We start from the raw sequence: 17843 nt of genomic DNA, 5'->3' as shown, positions 1-17843 counted from the left end.
TCTCCTTGGACCTGTCAGCAGTAGAAAAGGCGCTGGCTGCCCACTCTCAGCTCCCTGCTTGCAAGGGCTCAGCCCGGACTAGTCCCGGCTCTGTCTCACGGCGACGGCAGCAGCTGGGGACGGGAGCCGCAGGTGCTGTGTGCAGAGCAGCCCCGCACGGAAGGCAGGGGAAGGCCAACGAGCCCCTGCTGGCTGCGGCGCGGAGCCTCGGGGCGGCTCGGGGCGCTTTAAGAGCAGGCGCGCGTTCCGCGCACGCGCGCAGCGTCTCCCGCGATTTATTTGGCGCCAGCGGCGGCGGGGCCTGGGCTATAGGGCGTCGGGGCCGTGCGCATGCGCAGTGTGCGGAAGGCCTGGCCGCCCGCCGTGCGCTTTGTGGCGCTGCCGGAAGCGGCCGCGGGGAGCGGGGCCGAGCTGAGCGGGGCAGCGCGGAGTGGCGTCTCCACCGTGTCGCCTCGGCCGCTGCGGCCACTATGAAGCCGGCGGCCTGAGGGCGCAGCGGCCGGCCCTGCTCCGACATGCCCGCCGGGCCCTTCGGCGCAGGTGAGGCGGCACGGGCCCTCCCGCGGCAGCGCTGCCCCGCGCCCGGCCCGCTCCTGCCGCCGGCGGGGCCTGTGGCGGCCGGGGCACCGCCCGGGAGCCTCGGCCGCGCTGCCCTCCGCGGTGCCCGCCGCGGAGCCGGTCCTGTGGGCGCGGCCGGAGCGGGCGGCGGGCGCGCTTGCCGCGGGGCGGGGTGGCGCGGCGGTGCTGGAGGGCCGGCCGGTGCCGCGGGGCAGCCGCAGGGCGGACGGGAGAGGGCCGCGGGGGGCCTCCTCGCACCGGCTCGCGGTCCTCCCGGGCCTGTGCCCTGGCCCCAGGCAGTGGTGCTGAGCCGCGTCTCGGGTCCCCGAAGCAGGTGTGCGGTGTCGGCCGCAGGCGGTGCGCTGCCTGCTCCCCGTGTGCCGGCTCCCGCGGGCAGGAGCGCGGCCCTGAGCGGGGAAAAGTTTCTGTGGCTGCTGCCCTGCAGACTTTGTGACAAACGATCTGGTGGCGCGTTGAGTCCCTGGCTGCAGACCTCCTGGGCTTGGCCGTGAGTGTGCTTTCCCGTGCTTGTGCTTGGTCTCGTTTGCTCTCCGGGGCCTGTGGGCAGATCGCTTTTGGGAAGTGCTGAGTGACAGCGGAGGCACAGCAAGGCTGCGTCCCCGGGTGAAGGCAGCCATCAGCTGCAGGAGAGCCCTTCCTGGCTGCAGTTTGTAGAGCTGCACAAGGAGCTGGACAGAGGAAGAAGAAGTGCAAACGTGAAAACCCACCCTCGAGTACAGATGGGTACTCTCTGTCGGGGCAGGGGAGTGCTGTTTGTGCAGCTGCTGACACCAGTGGGGGATGTGGGAGCTCCTCAAGGTCTCCAAACATCTGCCTGGAAAGGAATTTTCTCAACCTTGCTTTTAAAAACAAGAATGATGGTGAGCATCAAAGCAGCCCTGATGCCTGGGCAATGAAGATGGAAAGCAGAACCAAACCACACAGCACTGAGGGTGCTGTTGCTTAGGGCTCTGCTGATCTTCTGGTGCTGCAGCTTTGAGGCAGGCAGCTCTGGGGCAGGTGCCCTGCCTCCTGCTTCGGGAAGGCTGGTGGCCAGTGGTGCTCTGGTGGTCTGGAATGGTGGTGGGGTCTCTCAGGTCAGTGAGCAGGAGTGCTGGGGACACTGAGATCCCAGCCCTGCAGCTTAAATGGGACCTTGTGTTTGAGGCCTTCCCTGTCTGAGATGTCTGTTAGCTGATAGAACTGGACAAAGTCATCCTCCCTGGGTAGGGGACCTGTCATTATCTTCTCTTCTTCTCAGTGATGCTGTGACTGAATGGCCTGGGAAAGAATGGTTGAGTTCCTGCTTTTCCCTCTGCCTGATCTCTTTCCTCCTTAAATCTGGACTGTTGTCATCTCACAGGGATCCTGCCATACCTCTCCACTGAGTCTTTAACAGAGTGCCAGCCATCTGGTGGTGTTTCTCTGAGCCTCTCTCAGAGAGGTCTTCTCTTTAACTGTTGCCCTGTTTATTTGCAGCCTGGTGGCCTTTACACATGCTGTGTGCTTGAGGCAGAGCCTCCCCAGCCGGTGGGCTCCAAAGCTGAGCTGCCTGCAAGGGTCTGTGCTTCTGTCCTGCTGGCCTTCCTGTGAGAGGTGCTGAGTTGGCAAGATCTGAGTTGCTACCTCCTGCAGAAGCTTGGAGGGCAGAGGTGCAGCAGTGTCCCAAGTGGGCACATGACTTTTGTCCATGCTCAAAGTGTCACAGGCCTCAGCTGGCTTGAGGGGTTGCTTCTGAACCCCTCTGGCCTGGAGACAAGTGGCAAGATGGCTTCCTGGCAGTACCTGTCGCCTCTGGAGAGCAGCTGTCAGGACTGGTGGCAGGGCTTGAGTGGCTTGGGTCCTGTCAGATACTTGCATGTAACATAGTATCACAGTATCAGTCAGGGTTGGAAGGGACCACAAGGATCATCTAGTTCCAACCCCCCTGCCATGGGCAGGGACACCCCACACTAGATCAGCCTGGCCAGAGCCTCATCCAGCCTGGCCTTAAACACCTCCAGGGACAGGGCCCCAACCACCTCCCTGGACAACCCATCCCAGGGCTTCACCACTCTCATGGGGAAGAACTTCCTCCTCACCTCCAGCCTGAATCTCCCCACCTCCAGCTTCATTCCATTCCCCCTAGTCCTATCACTCCCTGAGATCCTGAGCAGTCCTTCCCCAACCTTCCTGTAGCCCCTTCAGATACTGGAAGGCCACAATGAGGTCACCTGGGAGCCTTCTCTTCTGCAGACTGAACAGCCCCAACTCCTTCAGTCTGTCCTCGTAGGAGAGGTGCTCCAGCCCTCTGATCATCCCCAGGACTTCATGCTGGTGCTTCTCTGCCTTCATTAGGTCTTCATCCTTCCTTGGGCATCTCTCTGCTGATGGTGTTTGCATCTGATCTATGGATAACAGATGCCTCTATGCTGTGTTTGGTTCTGATAAGCCCCAGGAAGCATCCATTGCTGGTGGAGCTTGTCTTTGTGCTTTGCATCCTTGTGTGCTGCAGGCAGGCCCTCATTGTGCACACAGAGCTGCTGCTGTCAGGGGCTCAACCTTTGCCTCCAGCACTCCTGTGCTCAGCACACACTGAGGAGCTGCTTCCTGCACCAGTGCTGCTTCTCCAGTCTGCCCCCTGCACACACTCCAGTGTGTCCTCCTCCCCTTGAGGCTCTGAGCTGCTGCATGTCCCTGCAGGGTCCCTGCAGCCTGTGGGTCTGTTGTTAGGGGATTCTCACTGTCTAGCTTTACCTATCTGGGAGTCTAAACGTTTTGGCTGTAGCTGTTCATATGAAGTCCTTGAAGAGCTGGAAACGGAACCTAAGTATCTCTCTTTGTGGAGTTCTTCATGCTCACCAACTGCTGTAGTGCTTCTGAACTGAGGATATTTGATCTTAAATGCTTGGACATCCAGGTCCAGTGGCCTGTGTGGTAAAAACCACTAAAATTCCTCAGCCAAGATTCATCTGGTGGGGACATATGGACAGCCACAATGTTTGCCACACCAGGGAATTGTGCTCAGCTTCCTAGTGGATGGTAAATACTTGCATTCCCCACCTCTCAGTGGTTCTGCCAGGGTTAATGCTGACAGTTTCTTTCCAGATCTTTCTGTCTGGAGGTCTGGGGATGTTTCATTTTGTGCAGCCTCCAGGAACACAAATGTTGACCTTCTTCTAAACTTTAGAGTGTGTGAAACTGCTTGAGCAACTTCAGGCCTTTATTTATTCTTCCCACTCCTCCTCTTAAATAGGTTGCCTGTCACTCTGGGCATCCCTAGTGATCTGCACCTCACTAAGATGTTTATGTGAAGTAGGACTATTCAGCTGCATGAAACAGGAGATGTTATTTGGGCCAGTGAGCTGGAATGCAAGAGCATAGCACAACCAGCAGTGAAATCCAGGGTGTGCTGCTTGTGTGCTGGGGCAGCCACATCTCCCCCTTTCTGCCCCCAGTGTGCTGTTGCTGTTTGAGTAGTGTGACAGGGGCAGCCTCTGCTGAGGGGGGAGCCTTGCTGTGAGGAAGGAGGTGCCTCTGCCCAAAGCAGGTCACAGAGCTGCCAGTGGGAGCCTGCCAGGCAGCACATGGTGATGGATGCAGAGTGGAAGACTCCAGCCCTGTTCAGCTGGTGTGCAGTTAGAGGTGGGTTTGCCTGCCCCCCAGCCCTACCAGTGGGCACCACCTGCCAGTTCAAATTGCAGTTGGAGTCTAAAATGGAAAGTAACTTCCAGTCCTTGAAAACCAAAGCTTACTGCTGCAAGGTGTTGGTGTCCAGTAGATCAATGCCCTGGGGAATGCCACCTCCAAAGGATTCTCTCTCTGAAGCAGGGACTTGTTTCAGTGGTCCCTGGGTATTGATAAGACAGAAGTGTCTCTTATGGCAGGCCCCAAGGAGCTCTTGAATACTGCCAGGACACACATCTGATCAGGGCAGGCTGTGTGTGGTGACCCTGCCCTGCTGCTGCACCCCTCTGAACACGGCCTGTTCCCTCCATCCTGTCTGCCAGAAGTGCTGCCCTGCTCAGGGCTGTGGAAAGGCCACCCAGCAGACCTTGCATCTTTGCTTCAGCATGGCATGAGGGCAGGTGGCTGTGTGTTCCCTTGCCCTTGTGCAGTGAGGGCTTTGGGAATCTGCCCTCTGAGAGCTTCTGCTGTCTGGGAGAGAAGGCTCCTGCAGAGGTGCTGCCTGCAGTGTTCTTGTGCTGTGACTTCAGAACCTGGCTCTGGAGTCAGGGCAGCCACAGCAAGCATGCCTGCAGCTCTCAGCACGTGGGTAAGTTCTGCCATGAGCTGCTGAGCCCTTCAGCTGGGGTGCAGTGAGGTGCAGTGCAGTACACACTGCCTTATCAGCTGGCATCCCTTTGTTTAGACCAGTGCCCCTCACATGGGGCTCATGAGTGTCATGAACTTGGCTGTCAGGTGGGAGGCAGGGAGAATGAGTGCCTCTGCCCTTGAGAGCAGCTGGAAGGGAGCCAGGGCACTGCTCTGGAGCTGGAGGCAGTGCTGTGGGCTTGAGGAAAGAGAAATCTTGCAAAGTGAGTGATGCTTCACTTCTGTCCCTGCCTCTTCCACTCCAGACACAATGCTCAGATGGGACAGAAAGGGGAGGATGGGGTGCAGGATGCATGAGGAGAAGGTAGCAGTGGGGAAGCCTGTGGCCTGAAGGCCCTGCTGAGGGCTGGGGGGGCAGGCTGTCTTGCTTTTGGGTGGGTGGGTTGGGCTTTGTCTTTTTTGTCCTTTGGTTTTGCTGTGGCTTCTGTGTCCCCAGAGCTATTGTGTTGGCATTGATGGTTTGCTCTGAGGCTGAGGGCTTTGGGACTGCAGTGCCAGGAGCATTGCCCCTGCCTCAGCCCCAGAGGAGAGAGAATGCCTGAAGAATGGAGAGGATGTGCTCCTGTGGGCTGTGGCTATCAGATGAGCTCACCTGATGGTTGCCTTAAACCAGAAAGAGACAAGTTTGGAAGACCAAGATCTTGCTGCCTTGCCTTTCATCTTCCCTTGAAGGGATCCACCAGGCTTTTTGTGCAGGTTTTGGGTGTAAAGAAATGCTCAGGGAGTCAGCTGGATAGCAGACCTCTTTAAATGGAGCTTATCAATAGCAAGGTGTATCGCCAGGCCTGGCTTCTTGTTTGATTTTGGGCCGAGAGAAGCACTCAAACCATTCCCTGTGGGATGGACTTCCAGTGTCTGGCTCTGGGTGCCAGCTTGAGCTGATCCAAGCTGTGGCTGTTCAGCACTTTGCTTTTCTCCCCTGCCAGCCCTCTTTGCCTTCTCTGTCAGCTGGCTCAGATGACTGATAACAGACTGCTGCTCTTGGAGGCAGAGGAGGGAGACAGTGCTGTCCAGGTCTGGTGGCTTAGGCTGCCCTGCTGCCACCTGCCCAGCAGCAGTTTTGGTGTTGCTGGGAGCCTGCCACTGGCAGAGGGGCTGCTGCTTTGTGTTGGCACAGCTAAAGACATCTTGATCCAGCTAAGAACTGCCTCAGCAGAAGCAACATTTGTGCTGACTTAGTGTTCTGAATGCTTGGACCTGTAGAGAAAGCTGGCAGTGCCTGGCAGGTTTTGCTGAGCTGCCTGCTGGTGACACTGGGTGGCCATCCCCTGGCCAGCTGCTGGCCTTGGCACACACTCTGCCTCGCTGCTGCCTGGTGCTGCTTGCTCTGACTCTGGAAGCAGAGCTTACATTCTGCTGCTTCCAGTGTGCCTCCCTTGCTTGTAGTCTCACAACCATGCCAACCTCTGCCTGCCCCAGACCCCACCACTGCCAGATCCTGCTGTGTTCCTGTCAGCCTGGTCCCCTGAGCTGGAGGGGGAAGGCAGGAGTGCAGCTGTGCTGGGGGAGTTGCTGGAAGGAGAGCTCTCTGCTCCTGCCTGCTTCTGGGGCGCTCTCCGCTGCCTTCCTGTGCGCTGAGTCCTGGGGAGGGAGCGGCTCTGTGTGTGGATGCCACAGGGGTCTGCAGCGGGCATGCTGCTCGGGCTGGGTACCCACCCCGGCCCCCCCCACCCCCTCCCCGCCTCGGGCTCGGTGCCCCCGCTCTGGGGTGATCTGGGTCTATGCTGATGATCCACCGAGGCGCAGTCCCTCCTGGGATCACTGCAGCCCCAGTGTGCTCTCCAGCAGCAGCCAGGCAGGCTCTCAGCTGTAGCAGAAATGCTTCATGAATGTGCAAGGGGCTGAGCTGCTGTCTCTGACTGAGGTTTCCCTGAAAGCTTCCTGGTGTGTGTTTGGAACTGCTGCTGAGCTGAACAGGGGCACGAGGTCTGAGCTGGAGCCCCTGCTGGTACAAACAAAAAGCCTGATGTAGCCAAAGGTGTGGTGGAACTGAGAGCATCTTTCCTGCTCCACCTGCAAGGGTGGCACAAGCAGGAGCTGCCTGAGGTGAAGTCACTTTGCAGTCTGAAGTGCTAAGCTGGGCTGCCGGCCTCTGGCAGAAACTGACTCTTCTCTTCCCAAGCCAGAGCCACAGCTGTACTGAAACCCACCAAGGCTGGAAGCCAGCTGCTGGAACCTGCTGTGAGTCTCCAGGTGTCTGACAGTGCCAGGCAGGGGCAGCGTCCTGGCACTGCCTCAGGCTTGGTGATGGCACTGAGAGCCCTTCACTAACTCTGCCTTTTCTCCTTCCTTGTCCCCCAGGTCTCTGGGTCGTGGCATAGAGGCACTATGTACTCTGAGTGGAGGTCCTTGCACCTTGTCATTCAGAATGATCAGGGGAACACCAGTGTCCTTCACAGCTACCCTGAAAGCGTGGGCAGAGAGGTGGCGAATGCCGTGGTGCGGCCCCTCGGGCAAGCTTTGATCACATCCTCTGTTGGGAGTGAGAGCCTGCTGAAAACAGACAAAGAAGTGAGTGCATTTCCTCACTGCTCCAGAGGGGTGGCAGTGACTCCTGTAGCTGCTTTTATTGTCCTCTTGAGCAGCCCAGCTTTGGGAAGTGAGCAGTGTCTTGAGGTTAGTAACCTAGAGAAGGCTTCTGTGAACAGGCAGTTGGTAGCAAGAGGCTGCCCCATGACCTGGGAGGGAGTGCTCTGCTCAGCTGCTGTAGCAGGAAGCTCAGGGGAAAGCAGAGCCCCAAAACAACACAGAAACCATCAAACAATTTAGCAGTTAACAGATGAAGCCTAATTAGTGACCTGATGGAGAGGGGCCAGAGGAGGCCACGGAAATGCTCAGGGGGTTGGAGCAGCTCTGCTATGAGGACAGGCTGAGGGAGCTGGGGGTGTTCAGCCTGGAGAAGAGAAGGCTCCAGGGAGACCTTAGAGCTGCCTGCCAGTACTGAAGGGGCTACAAGAAGGCTGCAGAAGGGCTGTCTGCAAAGGCCTGCAGGGACAGGCCCAGGGGCAATGGCTTCAAACTACAGCAGGGCAGATTTAGTTTGGATGTGAGGAACAATCTCTGCACCAGGAGGGTGGTGGAAAACTGGAACAGGTTGCCCAGGGAGGTGGTTGAGGCTCCATCCCTGGAGATATTCAAGGTGAGGCCCAACAGACCTCTGGGCAACCTGATCCAGAGCAGGATTCCCCTTCCTACTGCAGGGGCTTGGGCTGGATGCCCTTTGGAGCTCCCTTCCAGCCCAGCCCATGCTGTGATTCACTTTGGGAGCAACAGTATGTGTCCTTTGTAGAGGGCAAGTGCTGGCTGGCATTTGAAAGGCCTGCAGCAGGGCAGCTGTGGTGTCAGGTCAGGCTGGGGAGGGCAGGGGGGCAGCCCTGAGGCCCTTTGCTCTCAAGCGTTAGGAGATCACCGGGCACACAGGCGCTGAGCTGCCCTGGCCTGGCAGCCTCTGTTAGGTACAGCTGCTCACACCACCTAACTGCTGTTACTTGGAGTCCACAGCAGTGTGCTGGGATGGTTCTTTTCTGGCTAATACCTGCTGTTGATGACTTTGCTCTGTGCCTGGGCAGGTAAAATGGACGATGGAGGTGGTCTGCTACGGGCTGACCCTGCCTCTGGACGGCGACACCGTCAAGTACTGTGTGGATGTGTACACGGACTGGATCATGGCCCTCGTGCTGCCTAAGGACTCCATCCCTCTACCAGTCATTAAGGAGCCAAACCTTTATGTTCAGAGCATTCTCAAGCATCTCCAAAACCTCTTTGTCCCAAGGTGAGTGCTGGGGCTGGGATGCTGAGGAGAGTCAGGGATTTGGAGCTGTAGCTGGCAGGGAACTCGTCCGAGAGGCCTGATGAGCTGTGGGGGCTCTTGAGTAAGATCTGTCTGCTGCCACTGCAGGGCTGGGAGGAAGGTGTCTTTCCAAACCTGCTTTGTAGTTTTCAGCAGCAAATGAGTTGTTGCTGTGGTGTTTAGGTGGTTGTAATTACAGATCATTTGTAGACTGGAATATTCACTGCTCTCAGAAGGGCTGGAGGTAGATGGCTGGAGGACAGGGGGAGAGGTTAAATAGCATCGCTGTGTCATCACAGGCTTGGTGTTGTGCAAAACTGAGGCAGCCAGGAGCACACCATGGCAGTCCCACACCTTGGCTGCCTAAGTCCTGACACATTTCTCATGTGCTGGATGGTCATGCATGAGGTAGCTTGCACCTTGCTGCCTGGTGATTTGGCCTCCTGATGGTGACTGTCTGTCACTGGTAGTGTAGGAAGGATCCTGCAGAGCAGTGCTTGCCTGTCTGACAGCCCAGTGTTCCAGGAGACATCCTTGCATGGTAATGCTGAGGTGCAGGTACCTCTAGCTCCTGGGCAGAGTGATCTTGTCAGAGTGCTCAGACATGCTGTGCTTGTACCAAGTGTGCCTGCTGCTGGTGAGCACCTCTGTGGGGTCAGGGAGAGGAGGCTGTGCAGTGGTGCCCTGTGAAGCAGCACTTCAGTACTGAATGAAATGGCTTCAGATCAGTGCTTGCTGTGTGTCTGGAAGTACAAGAGCATCACTGCAGGTGGCCTTCAACTGAAGCCCTTCAGTTGCTTGGCTTCACCCAAAGGGTTTGTTGATAAAGGGCTTTGAGTAGTAGCTCAGATGAGGAATTAATTGGTGTTTGCTGATTACTTCAAAGTCTGCCAGCTTGGTTGTCAGTGCTTTAGCTTGTGCTGAAAAGGGCATCAAAGGGGGGTCAGGGCACCAGCATGGGTCTGAGGAAGGAATGCTTCCAGGCTGGACTTCTGCAGAGGCTTGTCTCTGATACATGCAGAGCAGAGTCTGCTCTCTGGGAACCTTGGCACAGCTGAGACTCAGTCACTCACTGCTCTGTTAAGTAGTTCTTGCTGTCATCCCCTGACTTTTCATGCTGGGGGCCCTGGTGTGAGGGTTTCAGACCCTGAGGAGGATGCAGAGTTGAGGTGTGAAGTGCAGCTGCCTTAAGTGAGCAGCTGAACAGTATCTCAGGAGCATGCCCACCCCAGGCACAGAGCAGGCTGTGTAAATCCCTGTAGCCTGAGTGCTCAGCTGCATCCAGTGTTGGCATGCACAGCCCTTGGTGCTGACAGAGGAGAGCTGCTTGCATCCTTCCCCCCAGCACTGACCCTCTGCCACCCCCAGGAAGGAGCACTTCTCGATGTATGTAAGCGTTCCCTGCTGCTTCCTGTCTCTGTCAGCCCTGCAGGCTTCAGGAAGCGCTGCAGGTGAATTAGCAGTAGCAGTTACAGCTGGCAGATGAAGGTTCAGTGCCACAAACCGTTGCTGAAAGCATAGGAAGAGCATGAGGACTTGCTGCCTCCCCTCCCCAGGAGACTGAGATGCAGGCACCAGGGCCTTCTGTGCAGCTAAAGTGCCTGGAGTTGCTTGAGGGACCAGGAGAGACTTTTGTGGTGACTTCTGCCTCTTGTGAGAGCAGTTCCTGTTGCACAGGAGTGTGGGAGCACAAAGCCAAGCTCTGTAGAAACCCCAGAAGGGCAGGGCTTGGGAGGGACCTCTGGAGATCATTGGGTCCAAGCCCCTGCAAGGCAGGAGCACCCAGGGCAGGTCACACAGGAGCACACCCAGCTGGGTCTTGAAGCTCTCCAGAGCAGGAGACTCCACAACCCCTCTGGGCAGCCTGCTCCAGGCCTCCAGCAGCCTCACACCAAAGCAGTTTCTCCTCCTGCTGAGATGGAATTTCCTGTGGCTGAATTTACCTCCCTGCCCCTTGGCCTGTCACAGGGCACCACTGCAGAGCCTGGCCCCCTCCTCCTGACAGCTCCCTTCAGGTGCTTGCAGGCATTGGTCAGGTCCCTCTCAGCCTTCTCTTCTCCAGACTGAACAGCCCCAGGGCTCTCAGCCCTTCCTCACAAGGGATGCTCCAGGCCCTCCAGCACCCATGTAGCTCTGTTAACGCTCTCCAGTAGTTCCCTAGACATGAGTCTGCAAAGTGCTGCAGCCCAAGTCTGCCATTCAGTTGACCTTGTGGACAAGAGGAGCTTGGAGCAGGATGGGGACTTGAGAGTTGCCTTTGGTGAGGTAGCTCAGAAGTATCCCACATGGAGCTCCTGAATGGAAGCCTCCTTCTCCTAGACTGTAAAGTACTGGTGAAGCAAGTCTGGAAACGGGCTTTGAACATGTGAAGCCCATCAAGGTTGATGTTTCTGATGAACCTACCTGCTCTGCTGCTGCTCAAGAAAAAGCAGGACAAGAGCCTGCTCTCCTCTCCCTCCTTCCAAGCTTTGTTGTCCTGCAGAGACTCTGTGAGGATCTGGCACGGCTCTGAGGCTGTGAGCAGCAGGCTGCAGTCTCGCATGAGGTGGCAGCCTGGGTCTGCAGTGGTGTTTGCAGTGCTGCACTACAGCACCTTTGAAGGGTGTCTGGCCATGAGTGCTCTTGGTGTGAGCTCTCTAGGAGAAGCAGGGCTCTGCCCAGTGGATCAGTGTGTTGTGGAGGTGCTTGCTCTGCAGGATCACTGCACCATGCAGGTAGGCTTTGGTAGCAGGCTACTGATGCTGCAGAGTCCAGTGGGAGGTAATGCTCAGATTCAAAGGGCTGGATTGGAAGGGACCTGAAAGCTCATCCAGTCCCAGCCCCCTGCCATGGGCAGGGACCCCTCCCACCAGCCCAGGCTGCTCAAGGCCTCATCCAGCCTGGCCTTGAACACCTCCAGGCAGGATGCAACCACAGCCTCCCTGGGCAACCTGTGCCAGAGTCTCCCCGGCCTCACTGGAAAGAATTTCTTCCTCCTCTCCAGTCTCACTCTCCCCTCTTCTAGCTCAAAGCCACTGCCCCTTGCCCTGTCACACCAAGCCCTTCTGAACAGTCCCTCCCCAGCCTTCCTCTAGGTCCCATTCAGATACTGAAATGCTGCCCTAAGGTCTCCCTGGAGCCTTCTCTTCTGCAAGCTGAACAGCCCCAACTCTCCCAGCCTGACCCACAGGGGAGGTTCTCCAGCCTCTGAGCATCTTCATGGCCTCCTCTGTACTCTCTCCAGCAGTTCCTCAGGCTCACAGGATCTTAGGGGTTGGAAGGGACCTTTGAAGATCACTGAGTCCAACCCCCTGTCAGAACAGGAGCAGAGAGCCCAGCACAGGTCACACAGAGCACATCCAGACAGGGCTGGGGAGGCTCCAGGGAAGGAGACTCCACAACCTCTCTGGGCAGCCTGCTCCAGGCCTCTGGGAGCCTTAACAGTAAAGAAGTTCTTCCTCATGCTGAGCTGGAACCTCCTGTGCTGGAGTTTCCATCCATTGCCCCTGGACCTGTCCCAGGGCACAGTGAGCAGAGCCTGGCCCTGTCCCTTCCTGCCCCCCAGCCCTCAGCTATTGATAGCCATTGATCAGATCCCTCTCAGCCTTCTCCTCTCCAGACTGCACAGCCCCAGGGCTCTCAGCCTCTCCTCCCCAGGCAGTGCTGCAGTCCCTTCAGCATCCCTGCAGCCCTCCCTTGGACTCTCTCCAGCAGATCCCTGTCCCTCCTGAGCTGGGGAGCCCAGAGCTGGATGCAATGTTCCAGGTGAGGTCTCAGCAGGGCAGAGCAGAGGGGGAGGAGAAGCTCCCTGGCTCTGCTGGCCACACTCTGACTGCAGCCCAGGACCCCCTTGGCCTTCTTGGCCCCCAGGGCTCATTGCTGTCCCAGGCACAACTTGCTGCCCCCCAGCACTCCCAGGTCCCTCTCCCCAGGGCAGCTCCCCAGCAGATCCCCTCCCAGCCTGTCCTGCTGCAGTTTCTTCTTCCTGCCCAGCTGCAGGACTCTGCTCTCATCCTTGCTGACCCTCATGAGGTTCCTCTCTGCCCAGCTCTCAGTCTGCCCCAGCCTCTGAATGGCCTCACAGCCTTCAGGTGTCTCAGCCAAGCCTCCCAGTTTGGTGTCATCAGCAAATTGCTGAGCAGACTCTGTCTGTCTGCCCTCTCATCAATGGCATGGATGATTCTGAACAGGACTGGACCCAGCACTGATCCCTGGGGGACTCCACTGGTCACAGCTCTCCAGCTGGACTTGTCACCACTGACCACCACTCTGCACTGTTGTTCCATGTCCTCCTTGTGCTGGGAGCACCAGAGCTGGGGGCAGTGCTGCAGCTGGGGCCTGAGCAGAGGGGCAGAGTCCTCTCCCTTGGTATTGTGATGATTGTTTTAATCCTTTTGTGCCATCCCTTCCAGTCGGTGGTGAGAGGGATGCAGAAACATTTCATCTATTGCAGGCCTGAGTTTGTAATCTCCTCCTTCGCCCTTTCAGCTGCTGCTCTTCCCCAGCTTTGTTTCCCAGTGTCTCACAGACTGTCCAAACATTCCCTGTTGCTGTTTGGTCCCTGTTCTGCCTTGTCCCAGTGAACTGATGGGCAGAGAGCTGCTTTGTGCTGCCTCTGCAGCACTCAGACTGTCCCTGCTGAGTCACTCAGGGACTGGCTGTTAACCATTGGGAAAACCTTGATGGGATCAACCTGTTCCCTTCCCTCTCTCTTCATTTTTCTGCTTGATGACCCTCTCCTGGCTTTGGGCTTTGTTCTCCTAAGGGAGGGGCTGTTGAAAGGGCTTGCAGCAGCAGGGCAAAGGACAGGGGTTTGGAACTGGAGCAGGGCAGGGCTGGACATCAGGAGGGAGTTCTGCACAGGGAGGGTGGTGAGAGACTGGCACAGGCTGCCCAGGGAGGTGGTGGAGGCTCCATCCCTGGAGGCATTCAAGGTCAGGCCGGAGAGGTCCCCGCTCTGGTCAGAGGGCATCCCTGCTGGGGCTGGAGGGGTTCCCCGCGCTGGTCCGGAGGGGTTCCCCGCTGGGGCTGGAGTGGTCCCCACTGGGGCCAGAGGGGGTCCCCGCTCTGGTCCGGAGGGGTCCCCCGCTCTGGGTCGGAGGGGGTCCCCGCTGGGGTCGGAGGGGGTCCCCGCTGGGGCGGGAAGGGGTCCCCCGCTCTGGTCCGGAGGGGTCCCCCGCTCTGGGCCGGAGGGGGTTCCCACTGCCTGCACAGGGTTGGAGAAGATGACCTTTGAGGTTCCCTTCCAACCTGCTGTAATCCATGAGTCTGTGAATCCGCAGATGCAAGGCCTGGGGCTGAGAGCTGGGTCTGCATTTGGAGGCAGGAGGACCTGGAAGAACTTTAATGAGTTTATTAACCAAGTTTTCTCCTGGTTTTGCCTCTTCCCTTCTGACCTGCAGAGGTGACAAGCAGTGCAGTGCTGCCCTAGCTCCATCCTCTCTTTGGTTTCAGACGTTCTTTAGGCTGTGCTTGCTCCTGTCAGTGCTCACCTGTGGTGCTGAGTGCTGCCTCTTGTGCTCACCCAGACAGGGGGGTGGGGGGGTGTGAGAGGAGCAGGCTGCCCTCTGTTCTTGGCTCCTGTCCAGCAGCACTGCTGTTTGCTCTCTGACTGCTCGGTTCATGTGACTGCATGCACCCCCTCATGGCTCAAGTGTTGTTTCCTTCTCTTGCAGGCCAGACCCAGGCTCTAGCCAGGTCAGGTTGTGCTTGCAGGTGCTGAAGGCTGTGCAGAAGCTGGCTCGGGAGTCCACCACCATGGCCAGGGAGACCTGGGAGGTTCTGCTGTTGTTTCTCCTCCAGATCAACGACACTCTTCTGGCAGCTCCAACTGTGCAAGGTTCCTCTTCCACTTCATTTCCTTCAATTGCTGCCCAAACCTTTGCCTCTGCTTGATGTTGAGCTGCCAGGGGGATGAGGGCAACCTCCTAGAAGCCATTGGCAGCCACTGAAGCACAGCAGCTGGCTCCCAGTCCTGCCACACTGCCATGAAGCACTGCCAGAGAGGGCTGGAAGCTCTGGAGCTCAGTTTTGCTGAGCTGAGCCTCTGGACAGCTCCTGGGCAGCTGCTTCAGGCAGTGCTGTTCCCTCTTGCTTTCACTGAAGCCCCTTTGAGTCTTGCTCTGTGGCTTGCTGCTGGAAGGGAGTATTGCCAGCTTAGGCCTGCTTTTCAGCAAAGCCCTCAGTACCAGTAGAGTGCAGCAGAAACCAGGACCAGTGAATTCCCTGCACCCCTCAGTGGCACAGCTCAGTGCCTGGGCTTCACAGCTGGGGCTGCTGCCAGGGGAGGGCTCTGTGTCCCCAGGGAGCAGTCAGGAGCCCCCCTTCAGCGGTTCACAACAGCCTTTCCACACTTGGTGCCAGCTGCTGGGGGAGGCAGCTGGGGCTGTGTGGCTGGAGGCTCAGCAGGCCGTGCTCTCTGCTGGCAGGTGGCATTGCTGAGAGCCTGGCAGAGAAGCTGATCGGGGTGCTGTTCGAGGTGTGGCTGCTGGCCTGCACACGCTGCTTCCCCACTCCTCCCTACTGGAAAACTGCCAAAGAGATGGTGGCCAACTGGAGACATCACCCTGCAGTGGTGGAGCAGTGGAGCAAGGTCATCTGTGCCCTCACGTCCAGGTAGGAGAGATCCCATGCACAGACATGGCTGGGGGTGCTGCCGGCTCCCCCCCGGCTTGTCCTGGGGTGCTGCTGGCTCCCCCCTGGCTTGTCCTGGGGTGCTGCTGGCTCCCCCCTGGCTTGTCCTGGGGTGCTGCTGGCTCCCCCCCCGGGCTTGTCCTGGGGTGCTGCTGGCTCCCCCCCCCGGCTTGTCCTGGGGTGCTGCTGGCTCCCCCCCCCGGCTTGTCCTGGGGTGCTGCTGGCTCCCCCCCCCGGCTTGTCCTGGGGTGCTGCCGGCTCCCCCCCGGCTTGTCCTGGGGTGCTGCTGGCTCCCCCCTGGCTTGTCCTGGGGTGGTGCTGGCTCCCCCCTGGCTTGCCTGGGGGTGGTGCTGGCTCCCCCCTGGCTTGTCCTGGGGTGCTGCTGGCTCCCCCCTGGCTTTTCCTGGGATGATGGTGTCTCCCCCCTGCCCTTTCCTGGGGTGGTGCTGGCTCTCCCTGCCCTTTCCTGGGGTGGTGGTGGCTCCCCCATGGTTTTCCTGGGGTGGTGCTGGCTCTCCATGTGGTTCTGATGTTCCTTGTGTGGAATGCATAGCAATTCAAAAGTGCAGCAGCCAAACCAAGTGAGGCCTTGCCAGTGCCTTGGCTTTTGCTGTCTTCTCCTGCCAGTGGAGCCCTGCACTGGGCTGCCTGCTGCCTGCTCTCAGCATCCTGTGGATGCTTGGCCCTTCAGCCTGTGTCAGTCTCCATCTCTGTGACTCTGCCTGGTGGGAGGTGTGAGCCATGGACACTGTGCTCTGTGTGCTGGATGGCAGTCACCACCAGCCTCATTGGGTGCTCCTCACAGCTGCAGGCTGCTGAGGAGACTCCTGGCTGCTGCCCCTCCTGCCCTGGAGCTGAAGCCATGCTGCAGCTGCCTGGCCTGGGGCCACAGCCTGGCTGCAGGCTCTCCTCTGGCAGTGGCCTCTCTTCCAGAGAGGATCAGAGGAGAGCTGTGCCAGGCTGTGCTGGGCATGGGACAGGATCTGTGGGCTGCTGTTGTGGGAGGCCCTGGGCAGTGAGGGGAGTCTGTGTCCTCAGGATGGGAGTCTTTGTGGTAGGTGCTCTGGGGGACAAATCTCAGCCGCTTGGGGGAGACATTAACTCAGTTAATGAATTGCTGAGGAGCAGGGGTCTGGGTCTCCTCCTCCCAGCTCTCCTGGGAGGTCTCTCCCTGTTTCTTGGGGAGTTCCAGGATGGGTTGGAGTTGCTGCACTGTGGGGATGTCAGCAGCATGCTTTCCTGCAGGGCTTGGTTCCAGCTCTGTAGGCTTTTGCTTTTGAGCTCCCTATCTAAACTCCAAGTGTGGATAGATTTATTCCCCCCCCAGGTTTGTGCAGCTCCTTGTCAGACCTGTGGGAGATGAAGCTGCAGCAGAAGTTGTGTGGGTTCCCACGCTGCTGCTGCAGCTATTTTTAGCAGCCTGGAGCCAGCCTTGCCTCACAGAAGCTACTTTGTGATTCAGTGAGCTGAAAAGAACAGCTCTGGCTCCAGCCCTGTGCCCACGCCGCAGCCTCCACTGTTGACTAACAAGCTGGGCTCTGCTGGTGCACAGCAGGCTGCAGCTCCTGCAGTGCTGTTCTCTGCTGCTCAGCAGTGTTGCCTTGCACCTGATGGAGGCAGAGCTGCACTCAGCTCAGTGCCTGAACCTGCCCTGCAGTGAGGCTCTGGCTTCCAAGTGTTGCAGTGAGCAGTGTTCTGAGCTGGTTGTTAGCCTTAAGCTGAGAGCTCCCCTTAAAAGCACCTGGGAAATGCTGCTGGGAGAGGTGTGCAGAGAGGCAGTGTCAGCCTGTGCCTGTCCTGTGACTGCACAGAGCACAAAACCAGGCTCAAGGGCTGAGGAAGAAGTTCTTCAGTATAAAGGTGGTGAGGCTGGAGCAGGCTACCCAGGCTGGTTGTGGTGCTGGGTGCCTGGGAGAAGAGCCCAACCCCCACATGGTACAACCTCCCTGCAGGGAGTTGCAGAGAGCAAGAAGGTCTCCCCTGAGCCTCCTCTTCTCCAGGCTAAGCAACCCCAGCTCCCTCAGCCTCTCCTCACAGGGCTGTGCCCCAGACCCCTCCCCAGCTTTGTTGCCCTTCTCTGGACACCTTCCAGCAGCTCAACCTCTTTCCTAACCTGAGGAGCCCAGAGCTGGACACAGGACTGCAGGTGTGGCCTGAGCAGTGCTGAGCACAGGGCAGGATGAGCTCCCTGCTCCTGCTGGCCACACTCTTCCTGTTGCAGGCCAGGATGCCCTTGGCCTTCTGTGCCCCCGGGCACACTGCTGGCTCCTGTTCAGCCTACCATCAACCAGCACCCCCAGGTCCCTCTCTGCCTGGCTGCTCTCAGCCACTCTGCCCCCAGCCTGTAGCACTGCCTGGGGTTGTTGTGGCCAATGTGCAGCCCCTGGCACTTGGATGTGTTCAGTCTCCTGCCCTTGGCCTCTGCCCATCTGCCCAGCCTGGCAAGGTCCCTCTGCAGAGCCTCTCTACCCTCCAGCAGATCATTGGCTGGCTGGCAGCTGCTGTAGTTCCTTGAGCTGGAATGGTGCCAGAAGTGAGCTTGGCTTAGGGAAAGACAAAACAATGATTT

The 17843-nt window shown here is 58.3% G+C and overlaps 1 protein-coding gene across 5 annotated transcripts in view; it reads left to right on the top strand.

Moving 5' to 3' along the window:
- Positions 1-363: 363 nt before the first annotated feature.
- Positions 364-17843, top strand: part of RALGAPB (Ral GTPase activating protein non-catalytic subunit beta) — an 88110-nt gene continuing 70630 nt past the window's right edge. For 2 of the 5 annotated variants that reach the window (XM_068167307.1, XM_068167306.1), the window contains exons 1-5: positions 1126-1439; positions 7174-7383; positions 8442-8644; positions 14317-14480; positions 15070-15256. In XM_068167307.1, the coding sequence (XP_068023408.1) occupies positions 1299-1439; positions 7174-7383; positions 8442-8644; positions 14317-14480; positions 15070-15256 (905 nt within the window). In that variant the 5' untranslated portion in view covers positions 1126-1298. Of the gene's footprint in view, positions 541-1123; positions 1440-7173; positions 7384-8441; positions 8645-14316; positions 14481-15069; positions 15257-17843 lie in introns of those variants that run through there. The other 3 variants (XM_068167308.1, XM_068167305.1, XM_068167304.1) reach the window with 3 other exon arrangements.

This window comes from Melanerpes formicivorus, unplaced genomic scaffold (assembly GCF_026170545.1).
Source record: "Melanerpes formicivorus ecotype bairdi unplaced genomic scaffold, bMelFor1.0.p_v2 SCAF_115, whole genome shotgun sequence".
NCBI lineage: Eukaryota > Metazoa > Chordata > Aves > Piciformes > Picidae > Melanerpes > Melanerpes formicivorus.
This window is presented reverse-complemented; position numbering and strand designations above follow the sequence as displayed.